The 21,971-nt window shown below is 37.5% G+C and overlaps 1 protein-coding gene across 2 annotated transcripts in view; it reads right to left on the bottom strand.

Moving 5' to 3' along the window:
* Positions 1 to 303: 303 nt before the first annotated feature.
* Positions 304 to 21,971, bottom strand: part of st3gal3a (ST3 beta-galactoside alpha-2,3-sialyltransferase 3a) — a 42,764-nt gene continuing 21,096 nt past the window's right edge. For both annotated transcript variants that reach the window (XM_065293832.1, XM_065293833.1), the window contains 6 exons: positions 20,911 to 20,974; positions 20,665 to 20,760; positions 18,317 to 18,506; positions 4,237 to 4,383; positions 1,124 to 1,270; positions 304 to 882 (listed from right to left, as the gene is read on the bottom strand). In XM_065293832.1, the coding sequence (XP_065149904.1) occupies positions 793 to 882; positions 1,124 to 1,270; positions 4,237 to 4,383; positions 18,317 to 18,506; positions 20,665 to 20,760; positions 20,911 to 20,974 (734 nt within the window). In that variant the 3' untranslated portion in view covers positions 304 to 792. The remainder of the gene's footprint in view (positions 883 to 1,123; positions 1,271 to 4,236; positions 4,384 to 18,316; positions 18,507 to 20,664; positions 20,761 to 20,910; positions 20,975 to 21,971) is intronic.

Here is a 21,971-nt window from a genome sequence, read left to right as displayed (position 1 = left end):
CAGAACTAAATGCAGTCCTGTCTCCATTTTCTAAGCGTGCCTTGTTTAATTGGCTGTTGGTTACGAAGTTACAATTCCACCAATTCTGTTGAACAACTTGATGAAAACGCACCTAATTCGCATTTGTTTTTCTTTATTTTATACAATGTAAAAAAAAGATTTGATGGAAACCCAGCTATCGGTATAAATTAATTTCGGTTTAACAGCCGTTAATGGCACCCAATACAGCACTCCTTTCATAATTTGAAAACGCATTCGCTTCCAATTCAACCAAGAAGCACATTTGAGACTAAAGACTGTACAAATGGTCATAATAATACTTTAATAGACCTGGTCTCAGGTAACACAGAGAGATGTATATACTTGTGTGAAATGCAGACAACAAGAATATGATCCAGTTAATGGCACAGATCAGAGCAGCAGAAAGTCATCAAGAACAATCGTTTGTTCGGTGCTGTTGTGCGTAGCCTGAGATCGAAGGCAAAAGTCTTAAAGCATCAAAGTTTATAAAATAAAGCATCTTATGGACTGATTAAAATACTGTCTAATAAATACTGAGGGCATAAAAACACAGTTTGTGTCTCTGCTGTGAAGTAAAAAAACAGGGTAAAGCAGCAGGTCTGCAGAATTTCTTCCAAAGCTGCGTCGCTGCTCCGAGCAAGGACGGGCTTGTTTTTTCTGTGTCTTTAAAACAAGCACTATAGTGTTCGAGGTGAAAACATGGATACCGTGAGCAAAAGCAGTGATGTCTGTTCCTCTAATGGTATCACGTGATCCACCGGGCCGGTGATGTCAGATCCCACCGGTTAAATCCTGAATGACGCCGCCCTTGACCAGCTTCTGAAGAAACTCCTTTTCTTTGGATATGTTGTGTGTCCATGACTATGTGTTTGTGTGAAATAGAAAAAAAAACAGATGGGTGTAAGTGAAAAAACTATCAAAAGTTTGCCACGTGGTTTCTCCACACTTTTGATTTTCAGAGCAAAAAAGCACATTGAATCATCAACCTAAAATAAACGTGTACTACAAAAGACTTCATCCAGCAACATTTACATACAGGTCACTCTTTTTTTACAGTAACGTTTTGTTATAAGATGTGACGAGAAATAAACTGTGCGGTTACCTCTTTGATCGCTGACATCATGAGCTTCTCATAATAATGCAGAGGGGCTCTGGGTGTACTCATGTCATACCCGAATCCGGCCACAGCCACTTCATCACAGTTATGAAGGGCCATCGTGATCGCAACCGTCCCCAACGTAGGAATATTCTAGAGAAAATAAATACTTTTGCTTTACTTAAATGCATTGGTAAGTATTCAGTGAAAGACTCATACTTAAGTATGGAAAGATTCATTTGATGAAAATGACTCAAGTGACTCAACGAATCAACTGAACTGCATAAAAAATTACGAATTAATTCAGTAAACTCTCTGGCTGATTTGGATGTGATTTTGTTTTAAGACTTTACAAAGAATCATTCGGAATTACTTGTGAATTAGCGTAAATTGTCCGCCATATTGGAAGAAAGTCCAAGGGTAAGTCTGCAGTGTTCTTACCTTTAAAGTGTTGATGCGGGTTGTTTTCCCGCGTGTTAAATGTGGAACGATTTTGCAAATATTAAGATACAATTATTTTTTTAAAAAGGACATTTTGGTATTTGGGCTAGGATCATTGGACTAGATTTGATTGACCATTGGGCTGGTTTTGTTATGCAAATCGGTCAACCCTGTCAAGCCGGTCTGTGAACACCTGAGAGCAACCTGTCTCAGTTATACACATATATAATTATAAAGTGTTTTGTGCTGTTGTGTAGACCGAACCATTTTAACTGCTAAACTAAAATGATGCCCCAAGATGAAAGTGTTAGCCAACATGACATGAAAAAGTTTCTATAGATTAAAACTATTGTGTAGTATGTAGTATTAACTGTAATATAGAGTTAATACTACATAAAAACATCACGTTCTCATTTGTGAAAGGTTATCGCAATCCTGGAAAACCATGAGAGATGCAACTGGACCGTTCCAAAATGGCGGACGCGGCTACATATATGAAGCAAATCAAATGAAGCATCTATGTATATTTATATCTACAGTATGTCATTGAAAAGCAATTACTCAAAAGATGCCCTTGTGTGACATCATTTAAATGAATTCAGCTTACATTTACAGCTCTTAAATGAAATGTTCTGATATAGAGTATAAAAATAACACAAAAACATATTTCTACTTGGAAAGATACATGTCTGTGATTAAAGATAAAGATGATAGTCGTTGTTTAAAGCAGGGGATTTTTAACTTTATGATGGCAGGGACCCCCTTCCATATTTTGTATAACAGAAACATTTAAACTTTGTTAGATAAATAGTATTTGTGATTAGGGATGCACCCAATGTTTGTCAACCAAAACTATTCGCCCTACAATGACATCTGGAATGAAAAATGTCATTGTTAAATAATGTGAAATAAATATAGTAAAAAACACTATATATGAATATGTAACTTGTGCAATGGTGAGAAAATTGGCAAAATAATAATAAAAATAGTTTGCTTTGGTATTCAGCCTTTGGCTGAGTTTTTCAATTTATTCGGCTTCGGCTAAGAATTTTCCTTTCGGTGCATCCCTAATTCTGATTTATAAAGACACTAAATTGTTTTCAACTTAATAAATTGCCTACACTGTAGACATTTTTCTCTTTAAATTTCAGGGGTAACCAGATCCTAGTTTGAAAACCCCTGGTGTAGAGCAGACCGAATTCAACACACAGACTACTGCCGACTGCCCAGCGCAAACACTTCAGTACAGATAGTGTACAAAGTGTGACAGACTTTATCAAAGAGACAGACAGAGCGATCTGTAGAGAGAGAGAGAGAGAGAGAGAGAGAGAGAGAGAGAGAGAGAGAGAGAGAGAGAGAGAGAGAGAGAGAGAGAGAGAGAGAGAGAGAGAGAGAGAGAGAGAGAGAGAGAGAGAGAGAGAGAGAGAGAGAGAGAGAGAGAGAGAGATCATCAGCTGCTGTCTGATCCAATGAGTCTGGCCAGTTGAGTCTGATGTCTTATCACCACCTCTTGTGTCTAATCCTGCCTCAGACACTTGACCAGCATACCGATAACACAGGAAGCACATCACAGATGGAACCACGTGGATCACACCCCCTTTAAATAATGCATTTCCATGTCAACAGAGCTCAAACAGACTTCATATCAAGTTTTTGGGTCAGCACATCCATGTGCAGTGATCTAAGAGACACCAAACCCCTTTACAGCTCAAAAGTAAAGTTAAAAAATGTAATCTTGATCGATCATCTCCAGGAGTCTTAGTTAACTTCAAATTCAAGGACCTTTCAAGGACTTTCCAGGTCCAATACCCTCAAATTCAAGGACTAAATGTGGGGACACATTTCAAGTGAGAGCAAGGTTACATCGTGTTACCTTTTAAGATACATTGTTACAGTTCCCTTTCGAGGGAACTCGCGCTGCGTCACTGTGGTGACACTTTGGGGACGCCTGCAGGGGTAAGTGCGTCTGAATGTGTATATCAAATTCAACCAATGATGAGGCTTAACGACAAAGACAGGGTGACATGGGAGCCAGGAAGTATATCGCTATCTGAAATATTGCCAAAGATGACGTTACAGAGACGCAGGAAGTATGACAAGGGAGACGCAGCGTCTCATTCCCTTCTCAGGGAACAACAGTTACATACGTAACCCGAGACGTTTTCATGTGTCAAACACAACTATGCAAAAAAGCATTTTGGTATGAATCAACATTCGCATACAGAAGATATAAGCATTTAAAACTAAAAGTTTAGCACGTGTGCTTAAAAGGCTAGAAATTTTATGATATTATCCTACACTACACAGGGAATAATATGGATTTTTTTTCCCAGAAAACTTCTTGCATAAAATAGATTCAAGCACTTTCAATGACCTGTATCTATGTATGTATATTTTCAAAAACTTCCCAGGGCCTTGAATTTTTTCCCCCAGATTCACAAACTTTCAAGGACCCGTGGGAACCTTGCATCTCGCATCTCTGAGGTTGTTACATGATGCTATAGGTCTTCATCTTTACATTTTTAAACTTAAAATATATGAAATACTTTAAATATGTTTAATTTCTATACTCCTATCCTGAAGCCAGTTTCCATGTATCCATGTCTGTGTGTATGTCAGATTCATTTTCTGTCTGAATGAAAGTGTGAATGGACATCTGGAGTGATGTTACTCCTCACCCCTCGTCCCATGACGCCATTGTTGTGCGGAAGGCCGATGAATTTGAAAGCTGCTTCTTGGATGAAATACGGGTTCAGGATACGAATTTCCTCGGGTTCTCTGGGAATGACACGTGCCACAGATTTCCAAAATCCCTCCATTTTCCGCTGAAAGACAAAGATGGAGAATGGATGTCAACAGCAATTCACACACTGAATAACAGATGGAACAAATGAAATGGATAAACCTGCATGACTTCATGGATAGACTTTACCATGAGCAGAAAACTTCTGCTCTGTAAATAAGCCATTATAACCACAGAAAAGCCGTATATGAAACACATACAGAAAAGGCCGCTCAATAACGCATTCAGCTGAGTAAATAAGCCGAACACTTTGATATTTTAGAATAAAGAGGGTGACGCTAGCAATGCACTCGTTTGACGCAGAGCCAAGAGCGTGCCCAAACACAGGCTTCTCAGTTTGTCTCATGACACGTCCATTTCACCTGCATCCAATACAGGTGAAAAAAACAAGTCTGGAGCACCGCTGGGATTTCATCAACATTACAAATAGTACCGCAAAAACTGTGGTCACTGAACTTTACAAAAACAACAAGTTGTCAAAACGTAAAGGGAAGTTAAACCTCAAAATGACAATTTCATCATAAAACACTTTCCCCAGTGTTGTCCTAAACCACCAAGTAATTGATTGTCTTCAAAACAATATTTTTGATGAAACCTGGGGCTTGTGACTGTATAGACTTAGGGGTGGGCAATAAACCGGTAGAGATTTTGGACTATCGTCATTGTCTGCCCGTTTGTTTTGATGGCATATGGGGCCCTATTTTAACGATCTGAAACGCAAGTGCGAAGCGCAATGCGCAAGTGACTTTGTGGGCGGATCTTGGGCGTTGATGCTATTTTCCCGGCGGGAGAAATAACTCTTGCGCCGGGCGCATATAAGGGGTTGGTCTGAAGTAGGTTCATTATTCATAGGTGTGGTTTGGGCGTAACCTCAAATAAACCAATCAGAACGCTATCCAACATTCCCTTTAAACGCAAGGGCTCAAGTTCCATGGCGGGTTGCTATTATTATGATGGATTTACCAGGCGTACGCCAGGAGCGGTTCACAGCCGAGGAGACCGACATTCTTGTAAGAGCAGTCAAAGACAGAGAAGTTGTTTTGTATGGGGATGGAAGAAACCCGCCCAAATCAGCGTCGGTTAAACAGGCGTGGGAGGAAATAGCCACAATTGTCTCATCAGCTGGCATCCCCAGGACGTTGCGCCAAGCGCTACAATGATGTCAGGAGACGGGGGAATCCCAAGCTTGCCAGCATAAATCGGGCACGCCGTGTAACGGGAGGTGGATCTGCATCTACACAGACGCCAGCAGAGGACATCGCTGCTTCCACCCTCACCGCTGAAAGGGTTTGGGGGCTTTGAAATCGGACCCAAGAAACACAAGCAAGGACCAACCCCAAAGTACTCTTACAAATCAAGTTCATATACATTAAGGTTTCTTATGAAAACATTTTAATTATTATTTACATAAAATAAACGTAATACAGCCACACAACAAACTTATGAAAATATTTTAATCGTTATTTGCATAAGAATTTCAAACTATCACCACAATGCTCACCACTATGATTCCCCTTATCTCATGTGTTAATATTTTTTATTGTAACAATTTATGATTTGCAAAAATAACTGTTGCATCTGTGTAGATGTGCGCGCGTTGTGCACGCTATACATTATGGTCAAGCATGCGCCCTTAAAATAGCATAATGAACCACGCGCAAAAAACTGACTTTAGACTAGTTTTTTTTGGTCAGTGGCGCAATTGTTTTTTGAAACTGCAAAATAGCATCAGGGATGGTTTGTGCCGCAACACGCCTCCTTTTTTGCGCTGAACCGCCCAGGGAGCGCAAGTTCATTCCCTAGTTTGCCGACGTGCGTCTGTGGAGGGAAAAACCCGCTGTGTGCCGGTGCAAAATACGAATGATACATGCATCACTGACAAAGTCAATTGCGCTGGGTGCAAGATAGGGCCCATGGACTTTTTTGTCGATGCATCCCGGTTTTCATCAAAAATATAAAAAAATGTGTTCTGAAAACAATCAGAGAACTTGGTACTTTTGAACAACACAGGGGTACGTGATTTGTGGTAAAATTTTAGGGTGAATTAACTCTTTAACTGTGGTTTTCTGGTTTTAATAAGACTCTACTTCACCAAATGAGCTGATTCAATTGAATTTTGACAGATTTTTACAAATTTATACCTTTTTAATGATGCAAACACCGTCATAAATGTCTGTGTTAATAGCACAGATCCCTTCATTCATCTTGAGAGTCTTTATCAGAACATAGAGATGAATCAGCAGAATGGTGTTGTTCGGTCGTTTGCTCGCTGAGAGTCATAAACACACAGGTGGAAAATGTGACGTGGCACAGAGGTGAACATAATACCCTGCGGTACGGAGAAAAGAGGGGCCCTTTAAAAGCCCCATGAAAAACAAGAAGCGCAAACAAAGCCACAAAGAGAAGGAAGACCCTGTATCAATCACTCGCCTCTGCGCTGCAACAGGCCTTTGTACGGTGAGTTTCTCTGATACCTGTCGCCGAGCGGCTGTAAGTAGACCGGCGGGTAAAAAACAAGACGACTAATGGTTATGAACTCTGAACTCTCAGCTGATGGTGCTGATTAATTGGCACATTGTGCTTTATTACAGCACGGTCACTCAACTCCACTGTAGCAACGAGAGAGAAACCAATCTCACCGTTGTGTACAGTGTCACGGCAAGAGTGTCGACACAAATAATGGTACAATGTTAAATTACCGACAATACATTTACTCTAATTCAGTGATCCTAAATGTTACAACAACAACTTTAAATGTCTTACTAAATATTAAATAGGTCAAATACGTGAGTAGTAAGCAAAAGGGAACCAGTAAACTAAACAATCTCTGAACTCATGCTATAAGTCTTTATACGTTATCTCCCAGTTTTACAGACAAGGCTTAAGTCTAGTCCTAGACTAAAACACGTTTGAGCTGTCTCAAATAACTTATACTGACAGATCTTAAAATATGCCAGTGGAATTGATTTATCTTAAGAAACACACCAGTAATGTATTTTTCTAAGGCATGTATATAAAAAATTCCCGAACAGAGATTAATTTAAGCCAGAACTAGGCCTTAGTTTAATTAGGAAACATAAACAGTTTTAACAAACATGCCTCATTAAAAACATTACTAGCATGCATTTTGAGACAAAACTAAATGCACTGATGTATTTTATGAAATGTCAGTGCAAGTTGTTTTCAGTTTGGACAACTCTTACATTTATTTTAGTCTAGGACTAGTCTAATCCCTGTCCGGGAAACCGCCCCTCAAGGTTTTATTTATCACATAAGTTTAAGTGAAATGAAAACTAGTCAACTCTACCATCATGTCCTAACTATAATTCTAGCGACAAGCAATTTGACTGTCCACGCCAGACAAGATGCAACTGCAAGACAAAATCAATCAAAAACCACAGCCAATCAGAAGAGTGTGTGGGTGGGGTCTTTCTGTAAGTACCTTACCAGCAACTAAATTAATATTAGACTGAGTTAAATATACATACTGAGTTACTGAAACAATCATTGTCATAAAATAAATTTTATAAAATACATGTTTAAAGAAATTTAAGGATTTATATAAAACATTTTGAAGATAAAATATGAATTTATTAGATAAAATGAATTTAATTTTGTTCTCAATTTGGTTCTCGTTTAACTGACTGCTTGAAAAAAATGGTAACTAACAATGAACAATACGTCTACAGCATTTATTAATCTTAGGCTATGTCCACACAAAGCCGGTGCATTCCCTATTCGATCATTTTTTTCCCTTGCTCTAAAAAAATTATCCGTAAACACGAAACCACTGAAACGGACTGAAAGCGGTGTAGTATATATGCCGGACCAGTATGGGGCGCTGTAATTCTTCCACAGATATACACTATACACGGAGAAGAAGACTTTGAGCATGCGCATAACCAACGTATGGTGTTGTCCATTATCGCTTGTTGGTCCCCACAATTGCATAGAAGCAATAGATTTTGCTGTAATAAAGCTAGTGGGCTTTAGTAGCTTCTGTAGCACGAACACAATCACGTAGTCCGCCGTTATTGTTGTTGCTGTTACATGTGACGCTTCCGACACGTGATGTGATGATGTTTTCGCTTCACAAAATATACGGATTGGCCTTGCAGACGAAACCGCAAGGGTGTCGGTTTCAGATTTATCCACTTTAGGACCCGGTTTCAAAAAATAGCGGATTCAGTCTCCCAAAACGCCGGATCCGTGTGGATGAAACGCCAATACGATAACAAATTTATACGTATACAGTGATACGCGTCTCCGTGTGGACAGCCCCTTAGTTCATGTTCATTTACTAAAACATTTCTAAAATCAAACGTTGTAACTCTTAACATTAGTTAATGCACATTGAACTTATATGAAAGATTTGGCATTAACTAACATTAACAAAGATGAATAAATGCTGAAAAACGATATTGTTCATTGTTAGTTCATGTTAGCTTATATTAACCTCTTGAAAAGCACCCCCACTCTAGCCCAAACCATGAAAAGATCTACTTTCACTTAAAGGGTTGTTTTTAGTAAACCTTTTAAGCATAACTACGGTATCATTAGAAAGAAGACACTTTGAGTTAAATTTTCCAGTTTTTTAAGTTAAAAATTAAAAAAAGTTAGAGAGGCTGAAGTACATTGGAATAATTTTTTTTTTGCATAACATCTTTTTTATTACTAAAAATCTTAGTGATAAATATCTGTGTGAAACCTAGATATGCAATGATCCCAAAGCCACAAGTCAAGTTATGTTTCACGTTTGAGGTCAATACCCTAACCCTATCCCTAAGCCTGACTAGTGCCTTTTCTAAGTGCCAGTCAGACCCAAAATAAAAGTATTTTGTTTACATGCATACACGTTCGTTCTTATTATTATTTATCCTTATGTTAGTTTCCACACCAGGAATTAAACATCACACAGTTGGATTCGTTATCTAATTGGCTAAACATTCTGTTTATCAATATTTTCAATGAAGTCATTGGAGGAACGAGCGATTTAAATGACGTCATGATTTTTGAGGGCGCTGTTTGAATATTATGCATTAGACTCCCGCCTACTTAAAAAAAAACAAAGTTTGAACGCGGGTTCATGTGTTTACCGGAACCTAAATTGTATTCTCATATAATATACAGTGTTACAACGTAAATAGTCCTCAGATTGTATATTCTATTCTATTACAAGACGTTCATGCGAAATCTGATGTAAACAACAGACTATATATCTATATTTCATGGATTATATGCATTTGTGTACAAAAATGGTCATTGGATGTATTCTATTAGATGGTTTTCATGAGTTATTCACACATCTGAAACAGACTGGATTCGACTCGCGGTCGTTATATCAACACAAAGGTAAGAAGTCCCGTTTATATTTAGTGACTTCTGTCACAAAATACTACATTTATGATGCTAGAGCATCTGTATCTCAAAACAGAGACCATACACTGATGCTAAACCCGTAGACCTTTTAAACGATGTATAGTAATGTTAATATTATTAGTCCCATTTCTCTGTCTTTGCCCTTACCCCTACCCCTTAGTTTTGCACGTTCACGTGAGAGTAAGGGCTATCCCAATTGGCCCTTACCCTCACAAGAACGTGCAAAACTAAGGGGTCGGGGTAAGTGATAAGACAGAGAAATGGGATTGGGCCTTAATGTTTGTAGGCAGTTAGCTATATATATATATATTGTTAGCAGCATTAAAAAAACTGACGTCATCCCGCCCACTTATTAGTGCCGGTCGAGAGGTTAACAAATACAAACTTATTGTAAAGTTATACCCGATGAAGTGATTCTTTAAAGGTCCACTGTGTAGATTTTAGCGGAATCTAGCATTGAGATGTGAATTGCAACCGAGGCCCAGTCCACAGCTCACCCATCCCTTTCAAAATGCATAGAGAAGCTACAATGGCCGCCACAGGACAAACACGTCATAGTCTGAGACAACGTAGAAACGAAACACACATTATAAAGCAGTTTGTCCCTTTAGGGCTACTGTAGAAACATGGCAGCCAAAATGGCGACATCCATGTAAGGGGAGCTGTGGTCTATGTAGATAAAAACGGCTAATTTTAAGGTAATAAAACAATAAAGTTCATTTCATAAAGTCTTTATACGCCACTAATAATATAGTTATGTAGATTATATTGCATTTCTGTCAAGAGATCCTTCTAAAAGTTACACAATGTCATTTTAAATGAATCAACTCATTGCATACATTTTTATAGCAGTGCAAGTTGTGGTCACTGGACCACAACTCATTACTTTCGTTCATATCCGACCTCTTGGATGTCTCACTAGCGTTTGGTCATACACACTCGAATACTTGATCTAATGGGTAATCCTCAGATCCCTTATTTTCACAGCTCCAAACCTCCCCTTTTTGGTTAAAAGACTTCCTGACACATATTTGTGTGATGATTCAAGCCTGTAACCTGTAGGCGTGGAGTTCGTCCTGGGTTTCCCTGCTCTTGAAACGGCCGGAGGAATTGTGATCATGGCCTGTATACGACAATGGCCGCTCTCAGTCTGAAACACAGGAGGTGTGAGTCGCAGACTTTATCTCAGAATCCATCGGTTTCACACAAACTGCTGCATTCATGAACCGTTGCGGTCTTCGACAGCAGCTCGATGAGTGGTTGGAGATGCTGACCCCGACCCTGACCTCCACCCCTCCGTCTCCTCATGTCTGAATCACCAGACTTCAAGCACTCTTGATGCTCATAAACATCATTGTGTTCCAATGTGTAAGAGAAGTATGTCATACAAAACATCTAATGATTCACAGACACGGGCCTGGTTTTAATCCTATGTAAGCTGCCTACATAGAGTGCATTGTCAGGGGGTCATTATGTTTAAAATAATGACCGAAAATGAAATCAAAACTTTTTTTATTAAAATTTGATTCAGTAAAGCAGCAAATGTAAATGTTTTTCCTGTGATAATAAATTCTTTATGCCTTAAAATAGCTTGAATGTAACTCTACCCCCCACCTCAAGTAGTATATGCGGATCTATGAATTGTGACGATCATGACGATTAATTGCCTGTTTAGGGCTTTGACGATTAGTTGTCTGTTTTATTGCTTTGACATTTAATAATTCTCATAATTTTTTGTTTGTTCATTAAATAATTTTCATACATGATCCTACTAAGTCACATTAGTACTGGACTACACGTCTGTAGTGGCTGCAAAAAAAAAATCAATTCCTTACAGATTCTTAAGAATAGCATCCTTCATCACTTCCCTACACTTGGAATTGCTGTTTTGGAAATATATGTTTTACCTTGCAGTTCATACTGCTTATCACAGTTTTGCAGCATTTCTTTTTTTTTTTGCTTTTTCCCCACTGTATTGAATGGCTATGGCTTTGCAATGTATCGCATTACAATGTCATTTAAGGAGCGCCATCTGATATCGTCTCGTGTATACATGCACTGCAGCTCCCCCTTGTGTTTTTATAGAGATGTGCAATCATTGCGGTGATCTGAAATCATCGCGATGAGGTCAAACAATTGCGATGAGACGATTGTTTAATCATTGTTACAGCCCTTTCTATGAATATGCAAATTAGCCCCCCCTCTACCCAATCGCACCAGCTCAAGACCATAGATATATATGTACATAGATTCTGCATTCGGCACTTCCAGAAACCCAGCTTTCTAGCAGCGTGTAATATTTACACAGCATAACCCTAACCCTAAAACTTGATTTACACCACATGGGGACTTTAATGAACAGTGAACAAACATGAGCAATTGTATTGGCATTAAAGCAACACTATGTAGTTTCCATGTAAAAATGACTTACAGCTCCCCCATGTGGTTGAAAAGCGCAACAGTGCCTGGTATAAGACACTCTTCTGCAGGCAGGGGGAGGGGCGGAGCTGTGTTTCCTACCCTCCACCGCCACTTTCAGAGTGTGCTTGTTGAAGCTAGGAGGTTGCTCAGGTTGCAGCAACAGTACAATTTGTCCAGTTAAAAGTTGATCACTGAAATAATTTTAGAGACATTATTTAAAGGTAAAAAAACTACATAGTGTTGCTTTAATAACTAATATTAACAAAGATTAATAAATAACTATATTGTTCATTGTTAGTTTATGTTAGCTAATGCAGATTCTGGAAAATATACAGATAATGGGTATCATTCACTAGGCACAAATTTGTGTGTGAGATGTGTTTACGGATGTTTTCACATAAAAAATCGTGATTTAACAAAAACGTTCATATCAAAATTTCTACTAAATGTATTCAAAACCTAAAACCACTCGTCCGCAATAATCACGTACGCCATAATAAAAAACTAGGCTATAATTATAATGTGTATAATAATGTTTATATATAAAATTTACATGATTATATTTTATATTGTGATATTTTCTGTATTTACATTATTATTATTATTATATACATTATATTATACATTATTATAGCCTATTTATTTTTACACAAGAAGATGCACGTAAATGACAAATCTTCATGCTTTCCTTGCTCACTTTTTAAATCTCTATATGAAAGCGTCTGCTTAATGCCTAATGTAAACGTCATGTAAATGTAATGAGAAGTCCAAACGTCAATCACTTGATCTCCTGTCTGTTTTATTTTAGATACAGATGCACATATTGTGTCATATTGATTAAATGTCATATTTGTTAACGCATCCAATACTTATTTAATGTTACTCCGGTTGGTGGACAGCACTGGCTTCCTCCAGCGACAGCAAAACCTCCCAAATAAAAAATGCAATGCAAAACTGAACTTTACCGATAATAAATACGATCATGGGTTGCTTTTCGAGCTCTTTTGCTTCAGTGACAAACTCCTCTAAAATGTTCTGTGGACCAACGCTGCAAAAAGCCATTCTATGGAGCTGGATTGGGTGTTTTTTATGGAAATTACCAACCTTGTGCATGCGACCGCTCATGCAAAACACTTCAAATTCAGTAACGTAAGAACAAGTATAAGAACAAACTCATGTGTGTACGCACGTGGTGTGAATTAGGCAGAACGTTTTCGTGAAAAGTTCAAGTGTGCGTATAAAACGTACGCAATTATTAGTGAATGAGACCCAATGTGTCCAGGATTTGTAAATATCCCTTAAAGACATCAGGGTGCTATGTGTAATGTATTTGCAATTGTGAACTTTTATTTTTACATCTTTTATTTCGAGAAACCACACATGCTTATTTATTCTGATTTGATCATAAACCTGTGCATCATATTCCATTAAGCTGTTGAACAATCTCAGCTTTAGCATTGATAGTGAGGAGTTTTTTTTCAGTTTGCAGACATTTGATAGTTGTGAATGTTGATCTGCAGTTAAAATGATACACACTATGTTGGCCATCCTCACCATGACACATCCATTACTGAATTGTTTGTGCCTTTTGTTCACAAGAGATGCATTCCAGGAATGTTGTGGCAATGTTACAAGGTCCCCATCCCGAGAGCGATCCCAAGATCAATTCCAGGACGTGTTTGCGTTCACATAAAAGACACTTTTGTGGCAATTTTTGTTGTGTGAAATGTGTTTCATGGGACTTGAACCCATAATTTTTGCGTTGCTAACGCAAAGCTCCAACAATTGAGCTACAGGATCCCACCCTGTCTTCAAAGTGTTTTTACTCAAATAAATCTTGTCTTTGTAACAGAAACAACTGAATACACCAACAGTTGAACAACAGCAGGTAGTTTATTGACCTTTTACCCACCTGCTCATATTTACTTTTCTTGTTTGAAACTGATTTCAAAGAGCCCACGAGGAGACAAAAGCAAAGGGACGGCAACAACAGCTGACATGACCAAAAACTCCCCGGCAGACCTTCGGCTGGTCTAACATCTCACATATGGTGACATTAGTCTGCATTAAGACCACAAAACAACCAATGATTTAGCTGTTTTGATGCATCATTTGCAACAAGATATCTTGGCCGTTCTTTTGCTTTCAGAAGATGTAGATACCGTTAATTCTGAATTAACAGAGATGAAAGTCTTTCAGGCCGAGAGCTTTTTCGAGTCTAAAATCGCACGGCAATAAACGCACGCAAAGAAAAACATCTACTTTTCCTTTGACCTCCCAATTATCCTCATCAGTATTTCTGTTTGAATGTTTTGAATAGAGAAGTATCTACTAGACAGTCGGGCTTAAAATCCGCACACTTCAAAACGTTCACCGCATTAACACGATCTGCTTCATTTCATGTGTAAATTGCACCCGTGATTGTAGCATGCAGTAGGATGTGAATTAATGTTTCTCATGGATGGATCAGTGAAGGATAATGCTTTCAAAGTGGAAGAGACGTTCAAAGTTACAAACAATTACCTAAAACATAATTTCACAAGGAGTTATTTTTTGTAAAGTCTGTTTATCATTAGGCAAAATTATGTGAAAATTCTAGCTAAATTGGTTCATTTATGGTTCAGTTTGTTCAGTAAATCACTCTTATGGTCGTAAAGGTAATGGGTCTACAGCATGTAAATCTATCTTCACCCGGATCTCTATATAAAACGTCTGACGGGGTCCCATGGAGATTCAAGAGATACATTTCTCTGTACCAACAATCCCAGCTTAGTCCTAATGGCTTCTGTCTTGCGATGGGAATTTGAATGAAGCAGGACATAAAGGTGGAAGCACACGTTATCTAAAAGTAAACCGAGCAGGAGTTTTAAAGAATAAAAGAGTCGCTCAAGTTGCCAGTTATAATGTATGTTGTCTTTCAGGACCCACAGATGTACAATGTACAAAGATGATAAATCTGAGCGGCCAAATGACATCGGGATACAGTGACACAAAATGAACAGATTTCCCACAAACAAAACGTCTTGTGTTTGTCTTAAAAGAGATCATTTAAGGCAAATATCCTGAAAGTGTCAGTGTGTGATCTGTAGGGGAGGGAATCTTTAGGTATTGCAACACAATGAATCTCGATGTATCACAATTTTTTAGCTGAAGTGGAAATCTTAGTAATACCCGGTTCAGTTAAAAGATTATGGGTTATTCTCACGAAATCCAGATTTAGAAGGTGTCCAGCAATTTTTAAAAAGCCCTTAAAGCCAAAATAAGATTTCTTCTTATGAACTTACTATAACCATTATTTTAAGAGGATATAAAAAATGTTTTCTATAAAATTATTTAAATTTTTTAGATAATCATTATAAAAAAATTATCATTACCGCAACATGATATTACATTAAATATATGCATTTACAAACTTATGTTTCAGTAATGAGAACTAAAAAGTTGTCTAGGTACTATGACAAACAAAATTTTAACTTTTATCTGGAGAGAAAAAATAAGAACTGCTTACCTGGTAGCCATCTTGAGTGTCACAGTCAATTATGTCCTTTCGAACATTTTTTTTTTTTTATGTTAGTTCCTTGAGGGCTTAAACAATGATTGAAAATTGTTGCGGAGGATGAGAAAATTGGTCTTAGACACATTTATATTCCTTATTAATGTCTTTACATTTACCAATGATCACCAAATACCACGTTTCTTTACTGTAAATGTTTATAGTATAACATGCACTGAAGCTTTTAATTTTTAAGATTTTTTAATTATAAATATTTCCATGTCAAAGAACCCAAACCCAGGTATGGACACGTTGTGGTAATGAAAATGTTCTCCTTAAATGTGGAAAAAACAACAAAATTGGTTTGTATGATGTCTTTTGAAATCATGTGCAAAATAGTACATGAAGAAAGAGATGTTTGTAACTGTATGCTTCTTATTTTGATAGCATTTACTTTTATTATCAAAATGTTTCATGACACCTTGCAAGTCTAATTTCGCGAGAATCACCCATATGCATTAAATGATGTCTGCTCTGACATGCTTTATTAAATAAATAAATAAATGAAATACATTAACTGTGTACTACATAAACATCTTCTTGTCAATTGGCATATTTTGTTTTGTGCATTCATATTTTTACTACATGACCTCTGTGCCACACAATTTACCGTAATTCTGATTATACATTTTTGTGTGTTTTTCCAGAAACATAATCGTCTTCACAAACCGGAGAGATGCATTCAAAAACTCTACAGATTTGACAACACAATCCAGCTGTACATAACCAGCTGCATGCCAGTGGCATTTATTACAGTGTTGCAACCTGGGAATCCTAATAATGTGCTAAAGTCCTTGAGCTGAAGCAGAGTTCACTTTCATCATGGGAGAAAGTCCTTAAACAGAAATGAGGACAGATGTGTGTGTCATTGTGGAGATAACTCGCATAAAGAGCTGTTTGACTGAAGCCGAACCTGGAGATAAGACAGCTATTCTCCAGTTCGGACCACACAGTAGATCATCGAGTTTCTGTCAGCCACCTGAAGAAACGCTACATTGCCCATCATACAAAAGACTTTAGGCTCACAGTTACACTCTTCTCCACCCAACATCTTTGCAGTTTATACCTGTGCTCCAAATCATGCTTTTAGGTGCGACTGTGCTATGTGTCTAATCGAATCTCATTCACACTATATGGGACAATCTCTCAAAAACACGCGTTTGTCACATTTCACCCTAAAATCAAATGGAAAAAGCATGACGTGATCGCTTGCATATCGTCTGCAAACATAATAAATTCGGTTGCACTGAGGCTTCTCCAGATATGGAAAGTAGGGATGCACCGAAATTAAAATTCTTGGCCGAAACCGAAAAACGAAAATGAGGAAACCAAGGCCGAAAAAACTGAAACCGAAACACCGAAATAAATTATTATGTCAATTATTAGTACAAATGCATTTATGGCTATCACTGTGTACTACCTTTACTAGGGGTGTGTGACAGATCACAGAACTCACAGTTCAGATCACATTACAGTTTTTGAGGCACGGATCGGATTATTTTTCAGATAAGCAAAAAGGGGGTGGGGAAAATCTAATAACAAATAAAGAAATTACAAACATTTATAAAAAAGAACAAAGCTGCACATTAATAAGGGCTAACATTAGCATTAGAAATCGAATTAAATGAGTCATAACACTGCCTTTAATGTATAAATTAAATATATTATTATTTTTAGAGCTATTTGTCTCTTTGTTAGACTTAAGTAATTGAGGTGTCTCTTTAAATAAGCAGAGACTGGTTTATGACTGTAATCTATACATACACTTAAGACATAAACAAATGTTTTTATTAGAAAAAGAATACTTTGGAGGTAATTTTGTTTATATGTGCCCTGTCAATAACAGAAAGATTTTACGTTCGCTTGTTTGCGTCTCACTCGTGTGTGCACTATTGAGGGCACTTAAACGCGCGCGCACACAGAGAACGAAGGCGAATCCCAAACAGCGCAGCATAAAAACGTTACGTTGTTTTTCATTGCTTTGTTCGGCACATGTTAATGGACTATACAGTATGAGACACATTTGCGCGACTCTCTCTAAAGTTTACACATCAAGAGTTCTGATCTTTGAAGGGCGTACTCACTGTGATGATCACGTCTGGACCGGACACAACCGCATGTGCCTCTGTGTGTACTTTAGCGCCTTTTTGCGGTTAAATACATCCACGCCCCATACATGTTGCTTCAGACAAGCACGTGCAGGGCGCGGTTTCTGTTTGCGTCATCACAACATTTCGGCCGGAAATTTTCGGTGGCCGAATATTCGGTGCATCCCTAATGGAAAGCACCTGAATCCCCTTTATTTTGAGTCATGAAAGCTGACAAGAATATGTCCAGGTCATAATCCACTGACTTATACAAATACAAAGGTTAAAACTGCTTGTGAATAAGTTCTAAGCTGATGTGATCAATGTAAAAGTCAGAAAACTTTTCTTATTTCTTTAAAAGATAAATAAATCATGGGACAAGTGTTTGTTGTTAAAAGAAAAAAACTGTGCACACCATACTGCCCCCTACTGGTATATGTATTACCTGTCAGTGTCTGGCAATTCTGATAGTTTGTGTTAGATATCTTAATTAATTCAAGTAAAATCGGTCTTACCATTTTTTCCTTATTATACACAATGTGACGTAGCCATTTGAAGTCCACCGGTTTGAAGGCGGAGAGGACAAAAAGTGAGTTCTTCTCGTAACGCTCAAGTTTCTGGATGGTTCCCTCAGGGTAGGTGATACGCATGGTGGTCTTAGAGCCCACGTCTTTCTCGAACCCGCTGACTGGAGCTTCGTTTAGCCTAAATTCATCGGACAAACACATGGATTTCAATTCAAAATGAAATGGACCGTAGTGTACTTTAACTCTTTCACCGCCAGCGTTTTTAAAAAAAGTTGCCAGCCAGCGTTTTTCATGATTTTCACAAAAGTTTAATGCCTTCCAGAAAATGTTCTTCTTTAAATATATAAACATACAATATACCAAATGAAAGAACAGACCCTCTGCTTTCAAACAAAAAAACCCGTTTCATCCTACCTTTAGTGGTTCTTTTGCAATCAGCTTTTGAATATGGGTAGGTTTTTGCAAAAACACCATATTTTGAGCAAAAAGCAGAGATAATTCCATTTTTGTGACAAACTTTTCATAGAGATCCCATTCAGAGCGATCTTTAAAACAGACACGGACATGCAGCCGCTTGCCATAGGGCAATACTTCTGGTTTTAAAAAGTTGCGGAAGGGCGCTCCTGGTGGATAATAGCGGTATTGCGGAAAGACGGAAAATCTCGTCATTGGCGGGGAAGCGTTTTCTCTTAATTGACGAGATATCTCGTCAAAGGCGGGGAAAGAGTTAAGATTCCTGGTATAACGTGATTCATCTGTCCACTGCTTGTTTCTCTAATATCCATTTTAGGCCAAAGGTCTCTCATTTTTTAAACCCTTCCCTTCAATCACCTAATATGTGGCTCATCCCACTATAAAAAAAACCAGATTTAAAGGATTAGTCAATTTTATTAAAAAAAAAATCCAGATAATTTACTCACCACCATGTCATCCAAAGTGTTGATGTCTTTCTTTGTTCAGCCGAGAAGAAATTATGTTTTTTTTAGGGAAAATATTCCAGGTTTTTTCTCATTTTAATAGACTTTAATGGACCCCAACACTTAACTGGTTTAATGCAGTTTAAAATTGCAGTTTCAAAGGATTCTAAATGATCCCAAAAGAGACATAAGGGTCTTATCTAATAAAAAAAAAAAATGCACTTTTAAACAACAACTTCTTCCCCCGGCTGTGTTAGCCAGCGCGACCTCGTGTAATTGCGTAATGCCGTGGAAAGGTCACGTGTTACATATATGAAACGCACATTTGCGGACCATTAAAAAAAAATAAAACTGACACAAAGACATTAATTATTATCATTCGACATACCTCTTGACATGTCTGAACGGTCCTCTTTCTCCACACTTATAAACATTGGGGCGTAGTTTCACATACGTCATCTGTGACCTCTTGACATGATGACGTATTACGTGAGGTCGGGCTGGCATGTCAGGAAGTGGTTTAAAAGTGCATATTTTTATTTTTCTTGCCAAAAATGACAATCGTTTCGCTAGATAAGACACTTTTGCCTTGTTTGGGATCATTTAGAGTCCTTTGAAACTGCAATTTTAAACTGCATTAAGTGTTGGGGTCCATTAAAGTCCATTAAAATGAGAAAAATCCTGGAATGTTTTCCTCAAAAAACATAATTTCTTCTCTACTGAACAAAGAAAGACATCAACATTTTGGATGACATTGTGGTGAATAAATTATCTGGATTTTTTAAAGGAAATGGACTTATCCTTTAAGGATCTACTCCAGGGATGCCCAAACTTTTTCCTAGCAATGGCCAAAAATCAAACCTGACTGAGGGCCGTGGTATATTAATATATTGTGATATATTCAAATTAAAGTTGCCCTGATTCTCCTTATTTATAATTTTCAAATATTTAAAAAATAAATATGCAAACATATGCACTAACTAATTTCAAAGGTAACTGTATCATTTTGAAATCATTTTGCCAATCATTTTTAAATTTCCTTTAATCTGTGTGCCACTGCCTCGACCTTTCCATTATTAGCCCATAGTACCAGAGTTTGTTGAGTTTCGTGATGCATACTATACAAGTATGATGTGCATAAAAAATTATTCACTTTAATTCCTTGCATTTAATTTCTATTTACATTTTTGTAATGTAAATGTTTTTGTTTTATTTGTACATTTTAGAAAATGTTTAATAAGAAATATGAACATCTGCGTCAATCTGCGTTATCTCATGCGAAATTAAAGGCCGTTGCAGCCCTAGTTTGGGCACCTCTGATCAAATCGATTGATTATGAATGAAGTCACACATCTGTTGCTTTTCGTCATACTTCACACAACACACTCACAATCAAAACCAACATATTTAATAACATACCGTACAACAACGTCATATTCATCGATTTTGGAGCCTAGGGACTTGTTAGACAGAATTCCTCCATTACCAATAATAATACACCTCATACAACTCATACTGTAAGAGATAGATAAAAAAATATGTAAACATTTAAAGTTAAAAAATAAACAGAATAACGTACAGTATTGTATAATGTATATTCAATGTACAGTATAAGATTATCATTATTTACCATGTAGTGATTAATTACCATAGCATAATTATTACCTGTCCAGTTCTGAACCCAGTGAATAGATCTTTGTACCGTCCAAAATATTATCGATGATCTTCTCTATGGGGAGAGAATGTTTTATTATTATAATTTTTTTTTTAACAACTTAAATGTGCAATGTTGGACTTTTGCGACATCTAGCGGTGAGACTAAATTGCAACCAACGGCTCAGTCCACAGCTCACCCCTCCTTTTCGAAATGCATAGAGAACCTACGGTACCACCATAGGTCAAACATCAGGACAGTCATCGTTATAGTCTGAGACAATGTAGTGACAAAAAGTTTTCTATAGAGCGGTTTGTCCAAGTAGGGCTACTGTAGAAACATGACGGCGACTTCCATATAAGAAGACCCGCGGTGTATGTAGATAAAACGTCTCATTTTAAGGTAATAAAAACAATACAGTCTTTATACACCACTGATAATATAGTTATGTATATTATATTGCATTTCTGTCAAGAGTTCCTTCTGAAAGTCCCACATTGCACCTTTAATATAACTTTTAAAAAAACCTTCAGAAGAAAAGCAACACTGCATACTAGTATATTAAACATTTAACATGTAAAAAGCCCACAGTATGTTTTTAAACCTGCACAGTATTCAGTAGTACAGTAGTAGACGGTATGTGGTCTAAATTAAATCAGGCATACTGTTTGGGATGGACAGATTATGAATTGGCACCAGCATGAAGGAATGAAGTATTTCTAAACCAGCACGTCTCACGCTGATATGAGACTTACATCACAACCTCCAACACATTCAAGTGTGTACTCTACAATATCCACTGCACTATTTTTAGTACAACCTCAAGGCCGTCTACTGGGAAACTCTGGGTATAATAAAACAGGATTTTCATGTTAAGTCTACAAAAACAAAATGATTGATTTGCATCACTTTAAACACACATCTGCCTGTTTCACACAAGCATGTGGTGGAGTTTGGCAACGTATCTCATTCTCAAATGATCAGATGAAGAATTAAAACTAGTTCATTTCCTGAAATTACAAAACACAGAAGTCATGTTTTTGCAGAGAGTTCTGGAAACTTACTCGAGTCA

Source organism: Paramisgurnus dabryanus, chromosome 7 (assembly GCF_030506205.2).
Source record: "Paramisgurnus dabryanus chromosome 7, PD_genome_1.1, whole genome shotgun sequence".
Lineage (NCBI taxonomy): Eukaryota > Metazoa > Chordata > Actinopteri > Cypriniformes > Cobitidae > Paramisgurnus > Paramisgurnus dabryanus.
This window is presented reverse-complemented; position numbering and strand designations above follow the sequence as displayed.